The sequence below is a fragment of the Phycodurus eques genome, chromosome 19, assembly GCF_024500275.1.
Source record: "Phycodurus eques isolate BA_2022a chromosome 19, UOR_Pequ_1.1, whole genome shotgun sequence".
NCBI classification, from domain to species: Eukaryota; Metazoa; Chordata; class Actinopteri; order Syngnathiformes; family Syngnathidae; genus Phycodurus; species Phycodurus eques.
In genome coordinates, this window is record NC_084543.1 from 1,062,109 (window position 1) to 1,083,391 (window position 21,283).

Genomic DNA, 21,283 nt, shown 5'->3' on the forward strand with positions numbered 1-21,283 from the left:
TTCCAAAGCCTTTTCCGACTAATTTGCTGTCGGCCGTTTTCGAAGCAGACATTCAAGAGCATTTAAGACTCATCTTTCCAGACCTTCACAATATTGTGTTCTCTGAAAATAAAAGTGCCCAACCCACCAAAAGAAAAGAGTAGACTCTCTTCTTTCACCAGAAAAGAACCGTTCGTTTCTCGCTTTTGGATTCGAACGTCGGTGGCTTCTGACTCGTCGTTGGCCACTCGCTCACACTCCGTGGACGGCATCTCGATGGCGAAACACTTTTTTTTCTCCAAGCTACCACAACCCCTACTCTGTATTTACCATACATGTACATGTTCTGTTTGAGTGTGAGGCGCCTCAACTTGTCCAACTTCCATCGTGTCGGCATTTCTTGCCCTCATAATTGGAGATTCTTCTTCTTCTTCTGCGAGTCTAAAAGTTGTGCTGATCTCAAATGCAAAGCGATCCGACGCCGCCATCTCCTGGTAACCATTAGTCATCGCCGCGGTTTACAAGCCTGAATTTCACAGGCAAGCTGGGTGAGACCCTCCGGCACGCCGACCCATTGAAAATTGTATGTGATGAATATATTCGGCAATCCCACATTTTCATCAGCATGTCAGTGTTTTAAAAATTGGAAAGTCAGAGCAGTGAAGAAGATTCATGTTCCTTAATGTCCCCGTCTGGAAAACGTTCATCAAGTCCGAGAAAAAGGTCAGCGAGCGCCGCCGCCGCCGTTAATCGACGCCGACCGCGAGACCACAAGCGTGCGCTCCCGTGGCGGCCGGGTGTGTACTAGCGTGTGTGTGTGTGTGTGTGTGTGTGCCTGTGAGTTTTAAGTCTGGACAAAAGTGCCCACCCCCCAAGACCACAAATTGGTCAGAGGGAGAATGTCGGGGGGGAAAGAAATCTGGCAAAATAATAACTCTGTGTGTGTCTTTGTCACAACGTGTCACACTCTAGGGTGTGTGTGCGTGTGTGTCGTGTGTACGATAGCCATCTACACCAATTTTGAATCTCAAATGAAAATGCGTTGAATGTTGTGTTGTAATACGCGTCTGAGCACACGTTGTTGTTTTGTGCAAAATTTGAACTGAGTTTCAGCTTGTCGGGTGGACACGAGGAAATGATTCCGATACAAATTGTCTGGTAACAGTTTGAAAATCCTTTTTTTTTCTTTTTTTTTTTTTTTTTTTATATAAATGTCCTCACTCGCAAGATGCAAAATAAAATGTGGCCCCACGAAGACGCGCAGAAACAGTTCATGTGGTTCTCGGCCGTGCGCAAAAGTGAGTGAGTGTGAAAATGACACGATGTGGTCTAATTGGACGCTTTGTTTCGACTCGTCACACGTTGAGGGAGGAAAACACGCTCACAAAATCATCAAATTAGACACAAGTTCACTCAGTGAAATCAAATTTGCCGCCATCTTTATATATATATATATCTGCAGCAGCTGGACGAGACGCGGCGAGACCTCCGCTGGCTGACGGACGCGCTGCAGTACGCCCGCTACAAGCACCCGCGCGGCGGCGTACCCGTCACCTGCCTGGTGGACGCCGGCGCCCCGGAAAGCGAGGACGGACAGCAGAAGACCGACTCCACCTCGTCCGCCATGGACTACCCGCCCTCGCCCTCGCCGGAACTGCGCAGGAGGAAGGCCATCAGCGGTGAGCATCATCATCATCATCGGGGTTTTTCCTGGCTCAAATGGTGGCAGGAGCCATTCTGATCATGTGGGAGGAGGGAGGAGAAGCGGCAGTAAAACAGCCCAAAACAGCCGTCATTCTAAGTGCGCTTTAACTAAAAGCGAGAGTGGAAGAAAGAGTCTTAAGTCGAGATTTCAACATTGACACACAAGGGGAGGAGATGTTCAAATTTCCGTGGGTTCGAGGGGGGGGGGGGGGGGGTGGCGGGGGGTCATTTTGAGCACACTGACACCCAACTTAGAACAACGCCTGTCAAATATTCACAGTTGTCCCGAGCGGGGCAAAAATAGGTGGGGCTGACCATCTTGCGGATGTTGACTCGCCGCCGCCGCCGCGTTTAGACTCGCTCCCGGGCTCGGACGAGGACGGCTGCTCGGAGGTGTTCCTGCCCACGGACAGCGACTACGACTCCAGCGACGCCCTGAGCCCCCGGGAACTGGACCTGCTCTACTCGCCCCCCCGGGACCTGTCCCGGCAGGCCGTGCACTCGCTGGGGGGGAGCGCCCCCGACGTGCTCCAGATCCACGAGCTCAGGTCCGTGTCGCCCCTTTGGATTCGCCGAAAACGACGAGGTGTCGCGGCCTGTTTTTGCTTTTGGACGTCGAAACCAAAAAGAAAAAAAATAATTTCGTTAGAATTAACTAACCAATCATATTCAATTGGTTTTTTTTTTCCATTTACAATTAATGATATAAATGAATAAAATCACAAAATATATTAATGAAGCCATTTTTAGAGGAAATGGCTGAATTAATGCAGCAAATAAATGTTCATTTTTGTGAAACAATTTTTTCATTTGTATTCTTTATAATGTAATTATAATTGATGAACCATTTCCTTGATTGAATTAAAAGAAGTGTATAGGGGCAAATTTACAAAATCAATGGACTAAATATATTTGAAATAAAAACAAATTATTTTGATAAAACAATAATTCATGCTCATTTTATATTTTTTTCAAATAATTCATATTCTTTATAATTAATATAATCCTAATTTATTAAACATTTTTAGTTTGGTACAATACAAAATGTATGGGCAGCTTATTTTATTTAACCAATTATAGCAAAAAGAAAAAGGCCAAATTAATGAAAATTAATGAATGCAGGACTCTTAGATTAAAGAGCGGTAGTTTGTTTATATTTTTGTTAAGATAAGTCACGCTCACTGTTTTGATTATACTCAGGATTAATGTATGTAATGTAATTAGAATTGATTCACCAATTATTTAATTGTATGTATTTTTTTCTGAATCAGTTAACAAATGATTGAAATAATTGAGTGAGCTTTAAAAAAAACCCCAAAAACATTTGAATGAATTGATTGGAAATGAATGCAAGCAAATATTGCAGGGCTTTGCAAAGGTGCAGAAATGTTTTGCGGGCCGGATGAAAGGACGCAGCAGCGGCGATGTTGACCGTGTCATTTTCCGTTGTCCAGGTACAGCACCCCCCCTGTTCGGGACCGCCCCCGGTCGCCGGCCCTGAGGGAGCCCAAGTCGAAAGATGGCACGGCGCCCTTCCCGCCCCACTCGTCCTCGGTCTCCATAGACTCGGCCGCCTCGCCCTCCGCCCTGCCACGCTCGCCCTCGCTCCCCCGGGCGCCGCACTTGTCGCCGTCCGCCCCGCTGCCCCCCCGCTTCTCCGGCGACCCCCCGCCGTCCTCGCCGCTCTGCCCGGCGTTGTGCCACACCACCGAGACGCTGGAGGGCCTCTCGCTCTCAAGGACCCAGCAGGAGGGGGGCGCCCCCCAGCTGAGGCCCGTCCCCAACCCCCCCTCCAAGCGCAAGCTGCTCTCCAAGAGCCACCGGGGCCAGTATTTCAGCGGGCCCCAGCGCCGGCTAAGGGGCCACAGCGGCGAAAGCCACACGGGGTCTTTATCCGAGGGCGTCTACACCGAGCAGCGCGACCCGGACCCGCCGCCGCCGCCCGCCTCGCACGGCGCCACCTACGTGAGCCGCACCGACTGCGTCCTGGAGAGCCGCGAGGGGCGCCTCCGACAGCACGGGCCCCACGTGAGACGGATTTTCCTGGAGGCCCGCGAGGAGCTGGAGGGGGCGGGGGCGGCGGCGGCGGCGGGGTCGGAGGGCGCGGGCGAGGACCCGGAAGGGGCGGCCGGACAGGACGTCGACTCGGACGACCAAACCAACGCGCAGGTGTCGGAGATTCTCAGCAGCACCCTCTAGGCCCCCGAAAGCGTCGCACGTCCGCACGTCCGTGGCGGTTCTTTTTTGAAAAGGTCGTTTTCGAGGGTCATACCATTGGCCGCCACGTCTGCGGCGTTGCCACGCCATTCCGGCCGCCCGGGTTTTAATCACAGCAAAACTAGCGGCCGACGGTCAGCCACCCGTACACTCGTTGCCGCGTCGCTCAGCCTAAAACGATTCCTACGTGTACGTTATGTTGTTTCGGTGAACTGGAAAGTCTTCAACCTGGCGAAAAATGTATGGAAATGTATGTTTTCAAGGACAAGAAAATGGTTTGTGCGTGGACACATTTGACTTTTTGAAGTATCCGTCCGTGTACACGTGGCCATTGTAGCCCCGCCCCGCCCCGACCCTCCTCTCCACGACGCCCCCCATCCCGCATGGACGGACAGAATCTGCTGCTCTCCGAGGCCACCGCTTTTCCAATTTGGCACTTCCTGTTGATGAGCTTCCGAAGTCGGACCGCTCTGAAGGGAAGATGGCCTTGTCCTGTGGCCACTTGTCGAAGCCATCCGTAGGACCCCGACCCGATCTCGTATCGGTACCTTGGGAAATGAACTGATCGGAAAGCAAGCGTACATTTTTTCCATGCGGGGAGTGTGGGTGGAGAAGATAAAAACTGCATATAGAAAAGGCCGCAAGAACAGGTTTTAAATGCGATCCTTCTTGTACCTGCCACCGTCCTGCTTGACTCCTGATGGGGTCACGACTTACGACTGTTGGCCAGTTTCACGTCTACCCAAAGTTCAAATCTTAAAAAAAACTTCAGTGGAGAAGATACAAACTCACACGCGGGAAGCATCGAGTGTTACGAGTCAACCGACATGGGACCGGGGACCTCGGTCTCCTCGCCGCTCGGCCACCCTGCTCCTTGACTCGCGCTGCTTTCGGGACATTCCAGTCGGTCGGCCAGTTCCGAATCCCCCAAATTGAATATCCTGAACTTGAAAAGTTTCAGTTGTTGAGCCTGCGCAGACCATAGAAACACGCACGAAGCATCGGGTGTTCTGAATGCTCTGAGCCGGAAGCGGGGACCTTCTTGTACTCGACACCGCCGCCTCGACTTCCCGCGGGTTGGGCGGTTCCCGACCTCCCGAAGTCAGAAGCTCAGCAGCCTCTCGAGGAGGAAGCGCTCGTGTGGCGAGCGTCTCTCTGACCTCTCGCGTACATCGTAGAAACCAAAAGTTGCTGGTTCAACTCGGCCCGTCCTCGGACCTCCTCCCGGCGTCGACTGTTACACGGCTGTTAATCAATGCAAGCGCGAAGGGGAACTTTGCGCATTGTCCGCCGGAAAAAAGAAAAATGTTGCGCTCAGTGGTGTGAATCTGGATGGCCGGCTCGCGGCGGGTCGACTTGACGTGACTGCATACAGACTCCAAGTCCGTAGTGTCCGATGATCTGCTTTCAAGCGGCCACGTCCAGGGCTGCAAAGGGGTGGACAACTTCGCAAAAGTCCTGGTAAATTTCCATGCGAAGTTGCTCAATGCGCTGCAACCACGCCCCCCGCTCAACTTTCAATCAAAGCCCACTTGTACCGCCCGGAAAAATGGAGGCTACTTTGTCTAGTATCTTTCTTACGCCTGCACGTGCTACACGTTTGAGTCGCCAAAATACAACCGCTTAAAGCCTCGGGTGTTTGGAGTCCCGCCGGGTCATTGTCCAGCTTTTCCGTTTCGCGACAACGAGGCGCTCTAAAGCGGCCGCGCCGGCGGCCTATCCGAAGGAAGATGTCTTTTTGGGGCGTGGGCATATCGAGCCAACCGACCGCACGTCGCAATTGCACTGGGTAACCACCGATGCGGACAAACACGTTCAAGTTCTTTTGTAGCGGGGGAGGGGCCATTCTCGCCCGAGAGGAAGTGCGTCACTCCGCCCCATTTTAGCCACGCCCCCCCAAAAATCTGGAAAAGCTGAAATTGTGAAAACAGTTTAACGCTATAACTCTGCTATGAATGTTTGTTAAGACTTTTTGGAGATGGATATCAGTACGAGGTTTCACTCACCGATTACCGATGCCGCTCGTACTTTTGCTACATCAACTTTCAATTGACAAAATGGCAGATGCGTCAAACGGCGACAATGTAGCGCCAACTGCTGGCGAGGAGGACTCACTCCATCCCGCGCAGGTGTTATCAGTTATCAATTCTCCTCCAACATGTACAATGTATTGAGAACCAACTTTCTTTTCAGGGTCTTTAAGAGCCAACCCTCGATTTTGGAAACCCCCCGTTTCTATTCCTTTGTGCTCTTTTGTGGTCGCTTCAACTGGCGTGCGGATGTCGTCGTTTGTTTGCGTTTGCGTTGTGGTTTTTTTTTACTCGGGCCTGCTCCTCACTTGCTGTTTGTTCCCGCTGACGCTTCGGTTCGTTTGCACGTTTGTTTTTTTGTGTTATTTATGTTTCCGAGGAGCGCAGATTGTTCACGATGCGTGCGCGTGCGTCTTCTCTCTCCCCCCCCCCCACACTTTTTCATGTGTGTGTGCGCATTCTGGAATAAAAGCCGATGGAACTTGTGATCATTCCGAGTCAACAAATCCACGCAGACGCGCTCGAAATGTGCCGGGCGCTCGCTGAATTTGGGATTGAGACGCCGCGTTGTCTTCTATTGTTGATTTATTCCAAAACATTCCGAGCGCCGCGTTCACCTTTTGGGCTCGGAAACTCCCCGGCGTCGTCGTGCGAGCGGCCGCTTCTCGAAGCTTCTAATTGTCAGTTCTCATCTGACCTCAACACGATGAACTTTTACAATTTAATTCACAACCGACATTTGAATATTTGTTTCTTGAAATTGTATTCATTTATTCTTAACGGTCTATTCTGTTCTTTTGTGTCGCACCGCTTCCAGTACGTGGATGTTATAGAGTTGTATTTTTTTTATCCAATCAGATTTCAGCCTCGATGTGTCGCTATGCCAATCGAATCTTCCCCAGGGCCCTTCGCAATCGGTAGTGCATTTTTCCATCCTCTGATTGGTTGGTCATAAGAAGCCAAGTTAGCCTAGCAAAACATATTTGTGCGATTTGCACACGTGAATATGTTTCATAATGTGCCTTTCTGGTGTATTTCATATTTGTATGTTTGTGTCACATTATGATGTACAGTTGTGTGCCGTTCTAGTGCCTTTTTTAATCCATTATTGATGGTATATGATAGCGGTGCTATGAAGTCCGGCAAGGCCGTTGGCGTGATGATACCATTGTGCAATTTCGTAGAAGTTCACGTCGGTTAAACGGTGGCATTACTTCAATTTTTACCTGCCATGTCGGCAAAATAAATGTGTGAATTTTGTTCATTTACATTAGCTTTTTATCACATTTCTATTTGTAAAAGTAATATAAACACACCACATAGTTTTGTTGTATTCCTATTTATATTAAATCTACAGTAGTACGTTGACACACGAGTGCCCGTTTCCAAGTTTTTCCAGTTACGAGTCGTCTGTCGTTTTTTTTTTTTTTGGGTGACCTCTGAGCGAGCTTCAGCTACGCCGCCACTTAAAGCTATAATCCGCAACTTTTTGGGTTTAAAAAAAAAAAGTCATTTTTATCCATGCCGCTACCAGAGGAGATGACGCAATGCTGATTACGCCATTCAGCTCCTCTAACATCTTGCTGTATTTGTCAGTATCTTATTTTTTATATTTAGTGAATGCCCTATTCATTTCCCGCGCTGGCCCAGTTGGTGGCGCACTCCAAATGACGGCACGCGTGTCCTTCAAAACATAGTGAACATGTTGTAGAATCACGTATAAGGGGCATAATATGCATTGCCTATGTCATTTGGAAGCGACAGCTCTGTTCTTTTGTTGTAGTGCAGAAGTCGAGCTTAGGGGGCGCCAAAGGTTACATACTATATTGTAAGGGAAGTATAAAAAAACCAAAATCTTTGTGCATTTCAAGTTCTGTGATGCCCTGGCCTGCGGACAGCCTTAAAAACTTCACCCAAAAATTTGAACAGGTTAATGGCGCTTCAATTTATTTCAATGGGGAATTTCAAGCTGAAGTCGTCATATTATCGTATTAAAGTTGTTCTAAGGTTCCACCTTTTATTCAAGAAAATATACCTCGTTATAACTGTGGTTCTCAAAAGTGCGGTATGAGGCTCACTAGTGGTACGCAGGCTCCCTCTAGTGGTACGTGAAAGAATCACTGAATGAAATGTTAAACTGCACGTTACAGTGAGCGAACTTTTTTTTCCCGCCTGCACGACTCGCAAAGTGCCGCCTCGCCCAAGTTGGCGATGGCAAACCGGTTCCGACAAAGTCGGCATTCGGCTCTCTTCGTCCGTCCGGGATCCCGCGCCAATCGGTCTTGAGAGTTCAGTCGTCGGAGAATTTACACGCAGCCCGCGACGAGCGCGATGTCCGGGTCGACGGCCGACGAGGTGGACGACGAGCGGTATTCGCGTAAATTCGCGTTTGACGCATAAAATGATTAATTTGCAGTTATTCCCTCATGTAATTTGGATTATAATTCTAAATTTTTAAAATTTCAATGTAATCTCATTTTGATCTTTAAGGTTAATTACAATTCGTTTTTAAATACCTTTCCACCCTAAAGAAATAATGTACAGTATTTTATGTATTTTGGTAAGCTATTGGGTTATCCCATTCATTTGGTTCGGCCCACCATGCACAAAAAGTGAATTGAAATAATAATTTACATAACATAATGTCATCAAATTTGAATCTGTGATGCCAATTAAAATTCGTTTTCATTTTAAAAGATTTGTAATAACGATATGTAATGCATTAAATTTGTGCTGTTGGGTTTATTCAAATATTTCACTTTTTGTCCCCATCAGTTTGAGTCTGCCCGCAATGGCTGAATGAATTTGCCATTTAATTAACTCATACAAGTCGTCATCGGCACCAAATAATGGATGAAAAATCCCAGTGTGTAATTGTTCATCTTTGTGTCTGTTCATAATGTGCTGTCGAATGAGCTTTTTTCCTTTTTGTCTCCGATCTTCATGGTGACTGCAGCACCATCAACTCTTCTTCTCCACTCGGTCGAAACCCAACCGTTGAAAAATGAGGCACGCGAGTTGAGGTGAATAGAAAGATATTTACAGTATAAATTAAAGGATCAATAATGTGTGTGTAATACTGTTAATATGACAATTAAATAACATTCATAGCACCTTTGGTCCAAACACACACACAAAAAAACACTTAACAAGACAGTTCAAATGTACAAAATTACAGATCACATTAGTTTTGCTTTCATAACGGCGTGGACCAGAACCTGAGGCACTGAGGACTTCCTGTTTCATCAGCTCAAACGGGGATCAAAAAAGGGTTTCCGCAGCAGAGAGTTGGCGTCGTGCCCGCGGTTCCCTCAGTGGCCCCTTTTACGCCGCCCTCTCACAAAATTGGTGCATCGGAGGGCTAACGGCGGAGCATTTACTCAGATACGGAAGTTATTCGTCGCTAATGAGATGTGCGCCGCGCCGTCATACTTTGTGTTTGTTTTTTATTCTGTATGAAATAAATCCAATAAAAGGAATTGAATCAGAATATCACGGGTATGACCGAACGTCGCTTCAACGGAAAAGCGAGTGCGGCTGCCGTCGTACAGATCCGCAGTGCGCAAGCTTCCTTGCGCCACGCACCGCGGGTGAGTCACTTCCATGAATTTCATGACCGACAAACATCAAATAAAAACAAATGAATCAAAATCTAACTCACCATTGCGCTGTTACGATGACTGTAGTTGTGGCCAACGACGCTTTCAGACAAACTGCAAGCTGCCTGCAGTGCGTCTGAAGCGGAAATGCTGCTCGCAGGTGGAAAAAGTCCACTGGCGCTGAAGTTGTTTTCGCCAATTAATGGGCGCGATCGGCACACGTCACGGCCGTGTGGTGGGACGCAGTGGGTGAGCACAGAGTTCCCAGTCACAGATACTGTCGGCAGATACGACACTCCCATTTTGAGCTCCGTGCCGACGGCGACACCGAGGCAGGAACGTCAAAGTCATCAGCGCATTCCATGTGTACGGACAGCAAGAAAAGCGAAAGAACAAAGATGCCGGCACGTCGTGCCGCCTATGGTTGCGTACGACATCGTACACTTACGACGGGGGAACTGGCAGTACCTTTCATGTGTAAAGATTTTCTCCAAATGTGTATTGATAGCACACGCTTTGGTGTTCACAAACCCGAAACCCTCATGAAAATCGGTTGAGGAATAAGCAGGTTACGACTTAATTTCAGTGTCCGTGCGATGTCTTCTATGGGAACGTCGACCTCCCCAACGTGGCCGCCGTTAAGGCACGTCGGCTAGCCGGGCTGCTACGTTGCGCCGGCGTATCTACCCATTCGTATCGATGGGTCCGGTTGTGTCCCACACCCTCATCCGCGGGGCGGTCGCCCGCCGCCGGAGGAGCGAAGCGAAGCAAATCGTGCAATGTGACGTTTCACCTTGGCGGGGCGTTAAGACTTTCAACTGCGGGAGAAATGCACGCAGATCCAAATTTGTCAGAGAAGGCCGAGAACGTTTTGGGTCGCTCCACCCAGAGCGGCTGCGTAAATGACACACGGTGTGACTTGACCGCAGAATGAACGCAAAAGCCGCGCCGCCTTTTCTGACGTATGCACGCGGGAGAATATGACCCGTAGACAATTAGATGCGCGCAGACAATCGCTTTCAACACCAAGGGGAGTCTCGTGTGTTCAACTTCCAGCTGAGCTACCGCATATCTGCGAGAAAAAGGCGACTCCTTTCACACACAACGCGGTGCGCCTTCACGCATTCGCATAATTACATGCGTGGCGACAGCAGCGACAATTGCTTTCAACACAATGCGGTGTAGCCAGCATGCCTAAACTTCACGCCGACGGTGTTCCGCTTCCATTAGGCCGCCGATGAAGCTGGCAAATTTGCAGGGTGACTTAAACCACCCCCGTCCCGCTTCGCTCCCTTGAACGCGGGACAGCGAGCCGGAAAAACGCGGCTTTTGTCGGGCACCCTTACACGCTGACGCCGTTGTGTTCCGCCTCGGATAGCGCCGACAAATTGGGGGGTCGGCTGCCGCGCCCCGTCCCCCTCGTGGCTACCGAGCGGGTTCCGGAGGGCGGCGCGAAAGGGGCTAGTGGTCGCGTGGGTTGAAGAAGCCGACGCTGGTGGGCGACTCCTTGACGGTGACGGTGATGAAGTTGGCGGTCACGTCGGTGACAAACACGTGCTCCAGAAGGTTCCGCGTGGGCCGCCAGTCCGTCTCGGCGTCCGATTCCGTAGCGGCGTCGCCCAGGCTGGGCCGGCTGTCGCTAGGATACGACGCGGCGTCCCGCTCCGACTCGCTGCCGCTGCTGTCGTCGGAGTCGCCGGTGCTGAGCTCGTTGAGGCTGCGGCCGGACTTGCGCTCGTCCTGCCGCCCGCCGCCCGCCGACGCCGTCACGTCTTTCCTTCCCTTCTCGCCGGCGCCCCCTGCGGGCAGGACCGGCCGCTGCCCTGCGGGTATAACGCAAGAGTCTTTGATGACCACCAGGCTGCCGCTGCGCGTGCTGGAGCGCACCGCCGCACCGCTGTTGCCCTGGTAGCCGGCGGGCGGAGTCTTTGTGACGCTCTGCAGGTTGAGCGCCCGCAAGCCGAGCGTCTGATTAGTCGCCCGCTGCGAGGACGACGACGGCGGCGCCTTGGAGAGCGCTCGGTTGTGCTGGAGCAGAGCCGCGTGTCCGCCGTGGACGTCCTGCCTCCTCAGACCCGGCGCGGGGCGCTGCGCTGCCGCAGGCCCGCCCCCGAAGAAGGCTCTCAGAGGGGGCGGCGTCCTTTTGAGGGCGTCGCCCCGGCCGCCGCCCGCCCCCGACGCGGAGTGTTTGAGCTCGCCGTGCGACGTCTTCCTTTGCGGCGAGCTGCCAGCTTTGCCGAGGGACGCCGAGGGCGCGGGCATGTGCCGGTTCCAAACGCAGCCCCCTTTGGACGCCGCCACCTGAGAGAAAGCCGAGCTCTGGGCGGCGGCGTGGTGGTCTCTGGCGGTCCTGCTGAGTCCGGGGTAGGTGAAGCTCGCCGGTTGCAGCGGCTTCTTTATCCCTGGCCGAGGATCCACCCTGCGATGACGCAGACGGAGTTGCGACACATTTGCAATTTCAAAACATTTTCCGGACACTAACGAGCAGACTTGTCGGTAATGAGACGCGTTATCGGGCATTTAGCGATTACGGGCCGCGTCGTTGCGGCTGATATTCGGCAGTTTGACGCACATCAGCAGCGAGCTTTTGAAATCCGACGGCCGATAAGAGATGAATTTGAAACTTTCTCAGAGTTGCGGCGGACCCTGGGAACTTACTGCACTTTTTGTTTTTGTTTGAACTTAAAACTAAGATAAGTGAAAGATTAACATTTCACTTCGAATGACATTTTGGAAAACTTCGCTGACTGTAGAAAACTTTTGGGTGCTCTTTATTTCTCGACGTATTCTTGGGACTTCGTAAGACACGCTTCCAGCACGTTTGGTTAGAATTCTCAAACAAAGATGTCTAAGATTTCCCAAAAACTAACCTGTTGAAAATCTGAAAAGCTGTTTCATAAACATAAGCTCGAAGACATTTAAACAAAGCTAAGTATTCAAAATTCGGACGCCGAGATTTTTCCTTTTACTGCAAATGAATATCGACTCCAAATATCGGTTCTCGGCCTCCTTGACTAATAATCGGTATCGGCCCTGCAAAAAACATTTCGGCCTAGCTTTAATGGGCATCGTGTAAATAAGTCGCTTCATCTTTTGTTTTCATAATTCTGAATATGGACGCCATTCCAGTGTGCCCCCGCTACATCGCGGCTCCTCGCTCGTGCCCTCACTGAATCGACAACAAACAAAAGCGATAATCGGTCGCGGTGAATAAAGTGAGAGGACAGGAGATTTTGAACCATTCGGCGCCAACGGACGGCTGGTAGGAAACTGCACTTGTTTGTTTACATTCAAACTTCAGCTCCCGCAGGCAACGCGGGCGCCGTCGTGCACGCTGTGTGTATAAATGCGGCTTCACTCTCTATTTCCGTTCGTTTCCCTGCCCGAAAACATATCAAATCCAATTCCGTACTTTCCATACTTGCGTAGGAACCCCGGCAGCAGCTGGTGGTGGTGGTGGTGGTGGTGGTTGTGGCGGTGGCGGTGGTGGCTCGGGGGCGGGCGCGAGGGCGGCGTCCTGCTTTTGGCGTCGGTCTGGAGCGGTTTCCGGCCGCGCTTCTTGCGAGGAGGCTCGGCTTTGGCGGGCGGGATCTGAGGCCTCTTCTGGGGGACGGGGTGCAGCCGGGGGGACGCCGCCTCCCCCGGCCCCGCCCCCGCCCCCGCCCCCTCGGCCTTCTCGCCCTCGTGCTCCGCCTCCTCTTCTTCCTCGGACGACGACGCCGCCGCTGACGAAGACGCGCCGGAGAACGACGAGGAGGACGAGCGGCTGTCTTTTGCGGCGAGCGGAGCGGGAAGCTGAACATAAACGTCGAGGGGCAACGCAAAATAAGACGTCGTCGGACACTTCACTCGCGATTATAATGCCGTTACAAAGAATTGAAAATACATGTGATAATAACCACTTTACAGAGACTTCTCAATTATTGGACACATTTTAATCAATCATTAGACAGATTCTATTTTTAAATTGACTTGAAATAACAATAACAAAATATAAAAACGAGACATTTTAAAAGATAAAATGAAAATAATAAAATAAATAAGTAAGTAATCAAATGAAAATACACAAGATAACAAAGTGTAAAGAATACGATCATTAAATTATATTGTTTATAAGAAATACTATATAGTCGCTATTATTAAATCTTAGATACTTAAACGAAATAAATAAAAAATAATGAAAACAACAACAAAAATCCCAAAATAATATGAAAAGAGTCAATTATTTAAGATAAGAACATATTTTAACATACAAAACAATAAAATAACTAAAAGTGTAATCATTTAAAATAAAAGAGTTGAACTCACACGATCACAAAAATATTAAAAGAATAGTCGAAATAAAATACATAGTTTAAATAAATATTTTCTATTATTTAATAAAGTTGAAATCAAATGACACTCCAACAAATGTGTAGTTTGTAGCGGAAAGTGTTGCGAAATTACCGGAATCTTGCGTGGTCGTCCTCTCGGCCTCTTTCCTTTCTTCTGGAACAAAAGTTCTCGCTCTTGTTCCCTAAAACGACACAATTTAATGAACGTCCGTATCAGTATGTCAAGTTATTACTCGAGTACAATCAGTAACTAACCTTTTGTGAAAGGCTGCCAGTAATCTCGGGTCCAAAATATTTTCCTCTGGCTCCCAACTGTTGTGCCTAAAACAACAACAACAACAACAACAACAACATCACAACACAACAGATCAGTGGGTGGCAGCTATCGACACACACGTACATTTTTTTTATAATTTTCATTATAAACAACAAAACCAATCCAAAATATGCACGTGAGGTGCAGGTTTTATTTTTGTCCACTTGGGGTCTTTACGTCCGACACTGTAGTATCTGTGACTTTGACCGCGAGTATATTTTATTGTGGCCCCAACCCCTAATAACAGACCCCTAATTGACCGACTGTCGTCGCTGCTAAACAGCGAGATGGAGATGCCCACGGAGCACGTCGCTTCGTCATCGGCGCCACCTCCGAGCTTAAGCGCGCAATGGCTGCGGTGTTTCGGCCCAAAATTCGGTGCGTCGCTAGTACACACCGCATTTGCTGTTTAATAACTGCTTATGCGCTTGTGGTTCAGTACAATCTGCATTTTGTTGCCTTGTTCTCGTGGCACATGTCAATAAAGTTGAATAAATTATATTTAAAGATCCGCCAATGTCATCACAACAAAACAACGCAATGCACAGTAAACAACAATAACACACAATTTAAAAAAAACAAGATTAGAAAACAGTATATCTTTGAAAAGGTCATATCTGGTGACAATCTATTGTTGATTATTTTAGTCTCGGTGGACCAGAAGCGGAACAATATGAAGAGTAATGTAAATGTGGTTTGCATGGAACCAGAAGCATTGTGTTCCTTTCCTTTTTTTTTTTAAAGCGACAACATTTGATGAGCATGAGCTGCTATGAAAACAGGCAGTAACAAAAATTCAAATACAAATAAGCACAAACGACGGCCGCTTGGTGTTTATTTTGTGTGTGTGTGTGTGTGTGTGTGTGTGCTCGCTAAGACAAAAAGAAGGCTGCACCTCGCTCAAGGTAAAACGTTCCGACGAGAGCAGAGAAAACGGCTGTTTTGCTGTTTTGTGGTCATATTGTCCACCCGCCGCTTTCTTGCCTGTTAAGTGGCTGTGCGTGCGTGCGTGCGTGCGCGCGCGCGCACGGTTAGCCTCGGCGGCGGCTAGCTGAGACATGCTAGCGACTTACTTGGACGACCACCCTCTCCACTTGACAAGATACTCGAACTTGCCCTGGAAGAGAGCACACAGACCAGCTTAAAGGGCTTCCGGGAGAGCCGCCGGGCCCCTCCCGAGCCGTCCGGGGGCTTCCTCACCTTTCTCGGCCGCTTGCTGAGGATGCATTCGGCATCAAATACCTGGCCCACTGTCACCCCCTCCATTGCAGGACGGCCGCCGGGATAACACGAACGCCTTTTCGTCCACGCGCGGCCTCCGTAGGCGCTCCGCACTACATCGTGTCCATAATCGAATTGCTTCGCGATGAGCGATTTACAAAACCCTCATTTGACTGCAGCCGCACACGTCGCGCAACTTCCAGTACAACATATGACTGGGAATGTTTTTGCACGTTCAAAGACACTAGAGAAAGTCATCGTTTTTGAATTGTGGAATTCACCAAATACAGATAGTATTGTGATATTGGCAATATTTCATACAAATAAGAATAGAATATTCACTACTACTGTGTACTGGGAACAACCAACAAAGTGAAAAACAAATACGTTGTTTGGGGTGGAGTTACACTATAAATTGAAATCTAATACAAGTAGAAAGAAAAGAGACTGATGATTAAGGTGTTGCATATCTTTGTAAATGGTAATACATAGAGTCGAATAATGTACACGGTTAGTGCAAAAGGGAAGTGCAACGTTGACACTGACACATACTTAAAGACATTAACTACTCAACACCCAGTATGTAATATGGTAGGAAATTGTCTCAATCTTCAATCCCATGGTGTCACCGGCCTTCTGTAGGAGGTCATTTCAAATCATTGACATACATATTCATTTTCATATTTCAATTTTCCCAAATCGTACCTTACGCTGTGACAGTCCATTTGTTGATATAATCGTTTATTGCGCTTTTTTTTTTTTTCATCGAAAGCGGAACGTGTGTGTTGTCGCAGAATTTTAATGTTCATAATGAGCCGAGAAATGGATCCTATTTTTTCACTTGCCGAATCCACTCCTTAAAACGGATACTGTACTCACATTTAGCGCTTTAATTTTCCACCGCAGTGCCAAACAATGTTGTTGTCAACTTGTGTTGTTTAATGGAAAGCAGAACGATGTATTTTGAGACGACTGCCGGCGAGGGAAGCTTTTATGTGTTGCACGCCGGTTCCTTGCGCAATGTTGTGTCTCCCTCAAACATGTCAAACATGTCCGCCGGCTTGTCGTCGTCTCCCGGCGCATGAATATTTTGTTTCCTTCGGAGGGAACCCAAATGATCAAGTGACGCTTTTATTATGTCAATTAAGCGTCTTTATTACGTGACTTATTGACCCTCACGTTTTGCGTTGTTTTTGCTTCGTGCCGACCAGGACTGTGGACACTTGCAGGTCAGACATGTCCTCATCCCAACGTTGTTGTTGTTGTTGTTGTTCTATTAACAGCGGTGTAGATTTGTAATCCTAAATGACGTCCGTGACATCTGCGAGGCTTAAAATGCGTTAATAATCACAATCCCGAGAAGTGGGAAATGGAAAGATGGCTTGCTTACGAGCACAGCGTCCTCGTGGTTAGAGGTTGCTTGTCGATGTGGAGGTTGGGCTTCAAATGGAACTTTAATAGAATCACACGAGACCAGCAGATCTTTTCGAGACCGTTCCAGTGATGGTGGTTTGGTTTGACCTATTAGGAAAGTTAGGACTGGTTCAAAGCAAGCAGTACAATTGCACCAATGTTAGGGTCAACGTCAATCAAGCGCACTTTAGAAAATGGCTGAACGATAACGACAACAATGAGAAAATCGATGCTGACTGGTCTTCCTCCATGCAGGTGAGCCAACTCCTGCCATGCTGCCGCCCCCGGTGGTCGGCCAGTCGCTGCGCGGCTTCCTGAGGCCCCTTCGCTGGCACGCCGGAAGGCCGCCGCTCTTCCTGTGGCGCCCCCGCGTCCAGTGCCGGGGGGTCCAGAGCAGAAAGCGTCCGAGCCACGAGGAGCAGCGGAAGAGCCGCAACGAGACGCTGCTCACGTACGTGGCGGCCGCCGGCGTGGCCATGATCGGCCTGTCCTACGCCGCCGTGCCGCTCTACAAGCTCTACTGCCAGGTGAGCTAGCGAGCGAGCGCGTGCGTGGCAGACAAGTTCCAGGACCGGTGTCACAATTTAAGCCATCCAATCGAGACCTCGGTTCACTTCAAATTGTCCAAATCCTCCAAATTTCGGTCTCCCGGCAGTTAAGTATTCCCCGCTTTCTGTAGTCCTCCGTGTTGAATCCAAATAAAACATCTGCTTTTGTTTTGGGAAACAACCATCTACTTTTCTAGAGATTCAAAATCATTTTTTACACTGTCAATTTGAAATCGTTTCCCATTTTTGAATAAAGGGATGGAAATCTGCGATATAAAGACCGTGTATAAAAAAACGGTTTTGTACTTATACACCTCCCACGCACTATTAAACACGTTTAAGCTTCTTAAAACACACTCAACTGTATGAAAAGATGCTTTTTTTTTTTTTTTTTTTTTTAATGTATTCCTTAACGCCTGTTCTCTCACTGGCACAATTGTCCAAAGAGGCAAAACTGTTTTTTTTATCACTCCGAGTTGAAGTTTACTGTAAAAAAATAAACATTGTATATTTAAACGCTAAACTGTAAAATAAACGTCTGCTAGCGTAATACCAACAACGCCATAGATGGGATAACCGAAATTAGCACATATATGTAATGGTAATGATGCACGTTTAAACGACTGCTCCTTTAACACACGCGAGCAGCAACACATACAAATGGAGACTCGAGCAGTACCGACAAGCATGTGTTCTCTCTCCTCTGGAACGTTCCTGGCCCTTCTTCTGTTCTCCTAATGATGCGTCATTTGACCCAGCAGAGCTCAGTGTTGCCTGGCATGTTGTGGAACGACGTGGTACTACACTCAAGGCCAAAAACTCTCAAATCAGAGTTGCCTGTATACTGTAAAAACCCATAAAAAACAATTGCTTAAAAATCTGCGCCATATTAGAGGTAGGCACCGGAGTTACCGTTGCACATATTGAAACTTCCACCGATTTTGCGAGAGCTTTCGAGAGCCTCGTGGTCGCGTTGTGCGATTTCAGCTTTGTTTTCCCGCCAGGCGACGGGCCTCGGCGGCACGGCGGTGAGCGGTCACGACTCGGACCTGGTGGAGAGCATGGAGCCGGTGAAGGAGCGCGTGGTCAAGGTCACCTTCAACGCAGACACGCACGCCAGCATGCAGTGGAACTTCCGACCTCAGCAGACGGAGATCTTCGTAAGACGCTCGTCGGACGTCGGAAGCGCGCCGGTCGTTCGCTCAAACTGCGGTCGGTTGTCGCGCAGGTGGTCCCGGGTGAGACGGCGCTGGCCTTCTACAGAGCAAAGAACCCCACAGACAAGCCCATCGTTGGCATCTCCACCTACAACGTGGTGCCCTTCGAGGCGGGACAGTACTTCAACAAGATCCAGGCAGGCCCAACTCACCGCTCAGTTTCTAAATTGGCACGTGGGCCTGAAGAATTCGAAGGAAGAGTCAAATATGGATTGAAAGTCTTTTTCAAAAATAAGGAATCACTCAGGGTTGAATATTTGTTTTACATCGATCAAAAATATTGGACTAATATATTGTTGACTTTATTGTTCTCAATAAGTCGGTTAATGAAATCAATGAATTCACAGAAAAATGTCAGTTAGCACTGAAATAAGCACTTAATTAAATGCTTCAAATAAACTATATCTGCAAATTTGTTTTAGTTTTATGAATGTCATTAGTAATGATATTTGTTTATTCGTAATACTATTTATTGCTCATATTTCTGCTTTGCAAGCGTGTGCTGCCGCGTCGGTTCTCGATCGCCTTACCTGGATAAGTAATGCTTCAGTAAAAATAAAATCCTATTATTTGCTGTAAATCAATTATGCATAAATACCGACTAGCTCGGTGGGTGCAGCATGGGGCCCGCGCGCCATACTTCGCCCACCGCCGAGGAAGCGCCAACGGCGGTTCCGAGAAGCGCCCGCGTGCGTCCCCGTGCTTACGTGTCTCCGCTTGTGTCCTTCCTCAGTGCTTCTGCTTCGAGGAGCAGCGTCTGAACCCTCACGAGGAGGTGGACATGCCCGTCTTCTTCTACATCGACCCCGAGTTCGACGTGGACCCCAGGATGGCTCGCGTGGACACCATCACGCTGTCCTACACCTTCTTCGAGGCCAAGGAGGGCCAGCCTCTGCCTCTGCCGGGCTACGGCTACCGCTGAGCCCGACCGGACTTTTGAACGTTCGGCTTTCTGAAGATGGATCATAGATTGACATTGGAATTCAGAGATAATCAGAACTGGATATGTGCTCATATGATGGAGTGAAATATTTGGCTTAGCCTCGCTGCCAACTCGTCACTCTCTTCTTGTTGAGCGCTTTGTAACTTGTTTTTGAAAAGTGCTCCATAATTCAAGTGATTACATCATGTGATCTCAGTGTTTGAAAAAGTCCAATCAGTCAATATGAGATCAAGTGAGTTTTATCATATTGCAACGGGAGCGTCGGCTGAACATTTTTCTGTTGTCGGGCAGCAAGTAAATCACGGCTCGACCGTATACGGTACTGTACGTTGCTGTGTGGCGGGGGTGGGCAAAAATATATTCCACATATTGAACCAGTAGCTTTTTGTCAAATTTGAATTGTGCAACATTTTTTCTTATTTCTAGGATTTTCCAAGTCAGCGAGAAAATAAGAACTCATTTTATTGGGATTAAACATACGGTGGTCATGAACATATTTGGTGTACCTAATAAACTGATAAGGAAGCTTCACTAAAGTTCAACAAATACATAAAAGTTCATAAAGAATTACATTTTATGAGTAAAACAATTTCAAATATTGCCAACTGTGGGAATCTCATTTTATTACACTGAAAAAAGCCTTTTTTGTTTTTTTTCTATTCATATTGTTGAAAAATCTTAGTTTGTGATTTTTTTTTTTTTTTTTTTTTTTTTTTTAAACTTTACTGTCATCGAAATTGCATACTTGGACGGAAAGAGCGACGTTGGCATTGGTAAAAAAAAAAAAAGAATAATAATACAATAAATAAACATTCGTAAACTTCATTTTGGTAACATTACATTGAGTTCCAAGTCATTTATGTTTTTTAAACATTATCGTGCAGGCCAAGTAGACGTTAGCCTACCAGGGACGTGAGGAGCAGCTGCTTAAACGTTTCTATTTCTCTCAGGTCAGCCAGAAAGAGGCCATAAAACGTGAAACTAATAGTGAAAAAAGGTTTTTATGTGGGTTATCTTGGGCTCATTTCTCCATGGCACAAAAACCTGACGTTTGTCGTCGCCGCCTTTGTTAATAGTTGGATTATTGTCTGTGTTGATTGTGTTCCCAGAAATAAAGAAGTTAAATATATACGACTGTTTTTCTTACTCGTATAATTCATTTTGGTGATTTGTGCCTTTTTCGGGGCTCGAGCACCTGGCCCCACAAATGTCTACGCACGCGTCTGTATTTCTTACGGTAAAGCAAAGAGTCAAGGATGTTCCGATTTTTGTCATGCGACAGAATGGCTTCTCTACATTCAGAACCAAAACGAGCAGTTTGTACTCAGCTGACCTTGACACGGAGCAGCAAGCGAAGCAAACAGAATGACTGCTATTCCACGGGGGTGTTATGAATAAAGATTGTGTTACTATTTTGCACTCGCGCTGATTGCCTTTTGGAACTGTTCATAATTCCCTCTATCTTGACTACGGCCCCAGTTCCAGCTGAAGAAACTTAAGAGGCCCGTGCTTCACTGTCGGTGTGGAGTTCTTATAGTGATGAGAAGTGTCAGCTTTGCGCCAAACACATTTTAGAATCGTCCTCACAATGTTCAACCTAAGCTAATGAAGTTTGTGCATGAAAGATCTTGTCTTTGCAGTGTACTCCGTGAAATATAGGTTGAACATGATTTGCAAATCATTGGATTCTGTTTTTATTGATGTTTCACACAACGTCGCAACTTTGTTGGAATTGGGGTTTGTAATTCCACTTGAAAAAGCG

General features: G+C 47.9%; 3 protein-coding genes across 12 annotated transcripts in view; 2 read left to right on the forward strand and 1 right to left on the reverse strand.

Moving 5' to 3' along the window:
• Positions 1–3,965, forward strand: part of ankfn1 (ankyrin repeat and fibronectin type III domain containing 1) — a 46,772-nt gene extending 42,807 nt beyond the window's left edge. For 3 of the 4 annotated variants that reach the window (XM_061705570.1, XM_061705573.1, XM_061705571.1), the window contains 3 exons: positions 1,442–1,658; positions 1,964–2,231; positions 3,138–3,965. In XM_061705570.1, the coding sequence (XP_061561554.1) occupies positions 1,442–1,658; positions 1,964–2,231; positions 3,138–3,882 (1,230 nt within the window). In that variant the 3' untranslated portion in view covers positions 3,883–3,965. The remainder of the gene's footprint in view (positions 1–1,441; positions 1,659–1,963; positions 2,232–3,137) is intronic. The other variant, XM_061705572.1, reaches the window with a different exon arrangement.
• LOC133417660 (chromobox protein homolog 2-like) lies at positions 1,137–19,804 on the reverse strand. Of its 6 annotated transcripts, XR_009770379.1 has the most exons (9): positions 19,286–19,804; positions 15,380–18,618; positions 15,253–15,296; positions 14,119–14,184; positions 13,976–14,045; positions 12,942–13,324; positions 9,592–11,948; positions 1,999–2,288; positions 1,137–1,716 (listed from the first exon to the last, which is right to left on the reverse strand). XR_009770379.1 is itself a non-coding variant. In XM_061705610.1 (8 exons), exons 3-8 carry the CDS (start codon positions 15,443–15,445, stop codon positions 10,991–10,993), a joined length of 1,587 nt encoding a protein of 528 aa, XP_061561594.1. In that variant the 5' UTR covers positions 15,446–15,513; positions 16,280–18,618; positions 19,286–19,804; the 3' UTR covers positions 8,719–10,990. The 6 variants fall into 6 exon arrangements, 3 of the variants coding, with proteins under 3 accessions (XP_061561594.1, XP_061561595.1, XP_061561592.1); XR_009770380.1 differs by lacking the exon at positions 1,999–2,288; XR_009770378.1 differs by having other exon boundaries at positions 1,137–2,288.
• Positions 16,200–20,632, forward strand: LOC133417669 (cytochrome c oxidase assembly protein COX11, mitochondrial). Of its 2 annotated transcripts, XM_061705629.1 has the most exons (5): positions 16,219–16,629; positions 17,069–17,340; positions 18,366–18,521; positions 18,590–18,715; positions 19,312–20,632. In XM_061705629.1, exons 2-5 carry the CDS (start codon positions 17,086–17,088, stop codon positions 19,498–19,500), a joined length of 726 nt encoding a protein of 241 aa, XP_061561613.1. In that variant the 5' UTR covers positions 16,219–16,629; positions 17,069–17,085; the 3' UTR covers positions 19,501–20,632. The 2 variants fall into 2 exon arrangements, with proteins under 2 accessions (XP_061561612.1, XP_061561613.1); XM_061705628.1 differs by having other exon boundaries at positions 16,200–16,629; positions 18,590–19,405.
• The last annotated feature ends 651 nt before the right edge of the window (positions 20,633–21,283 follow it).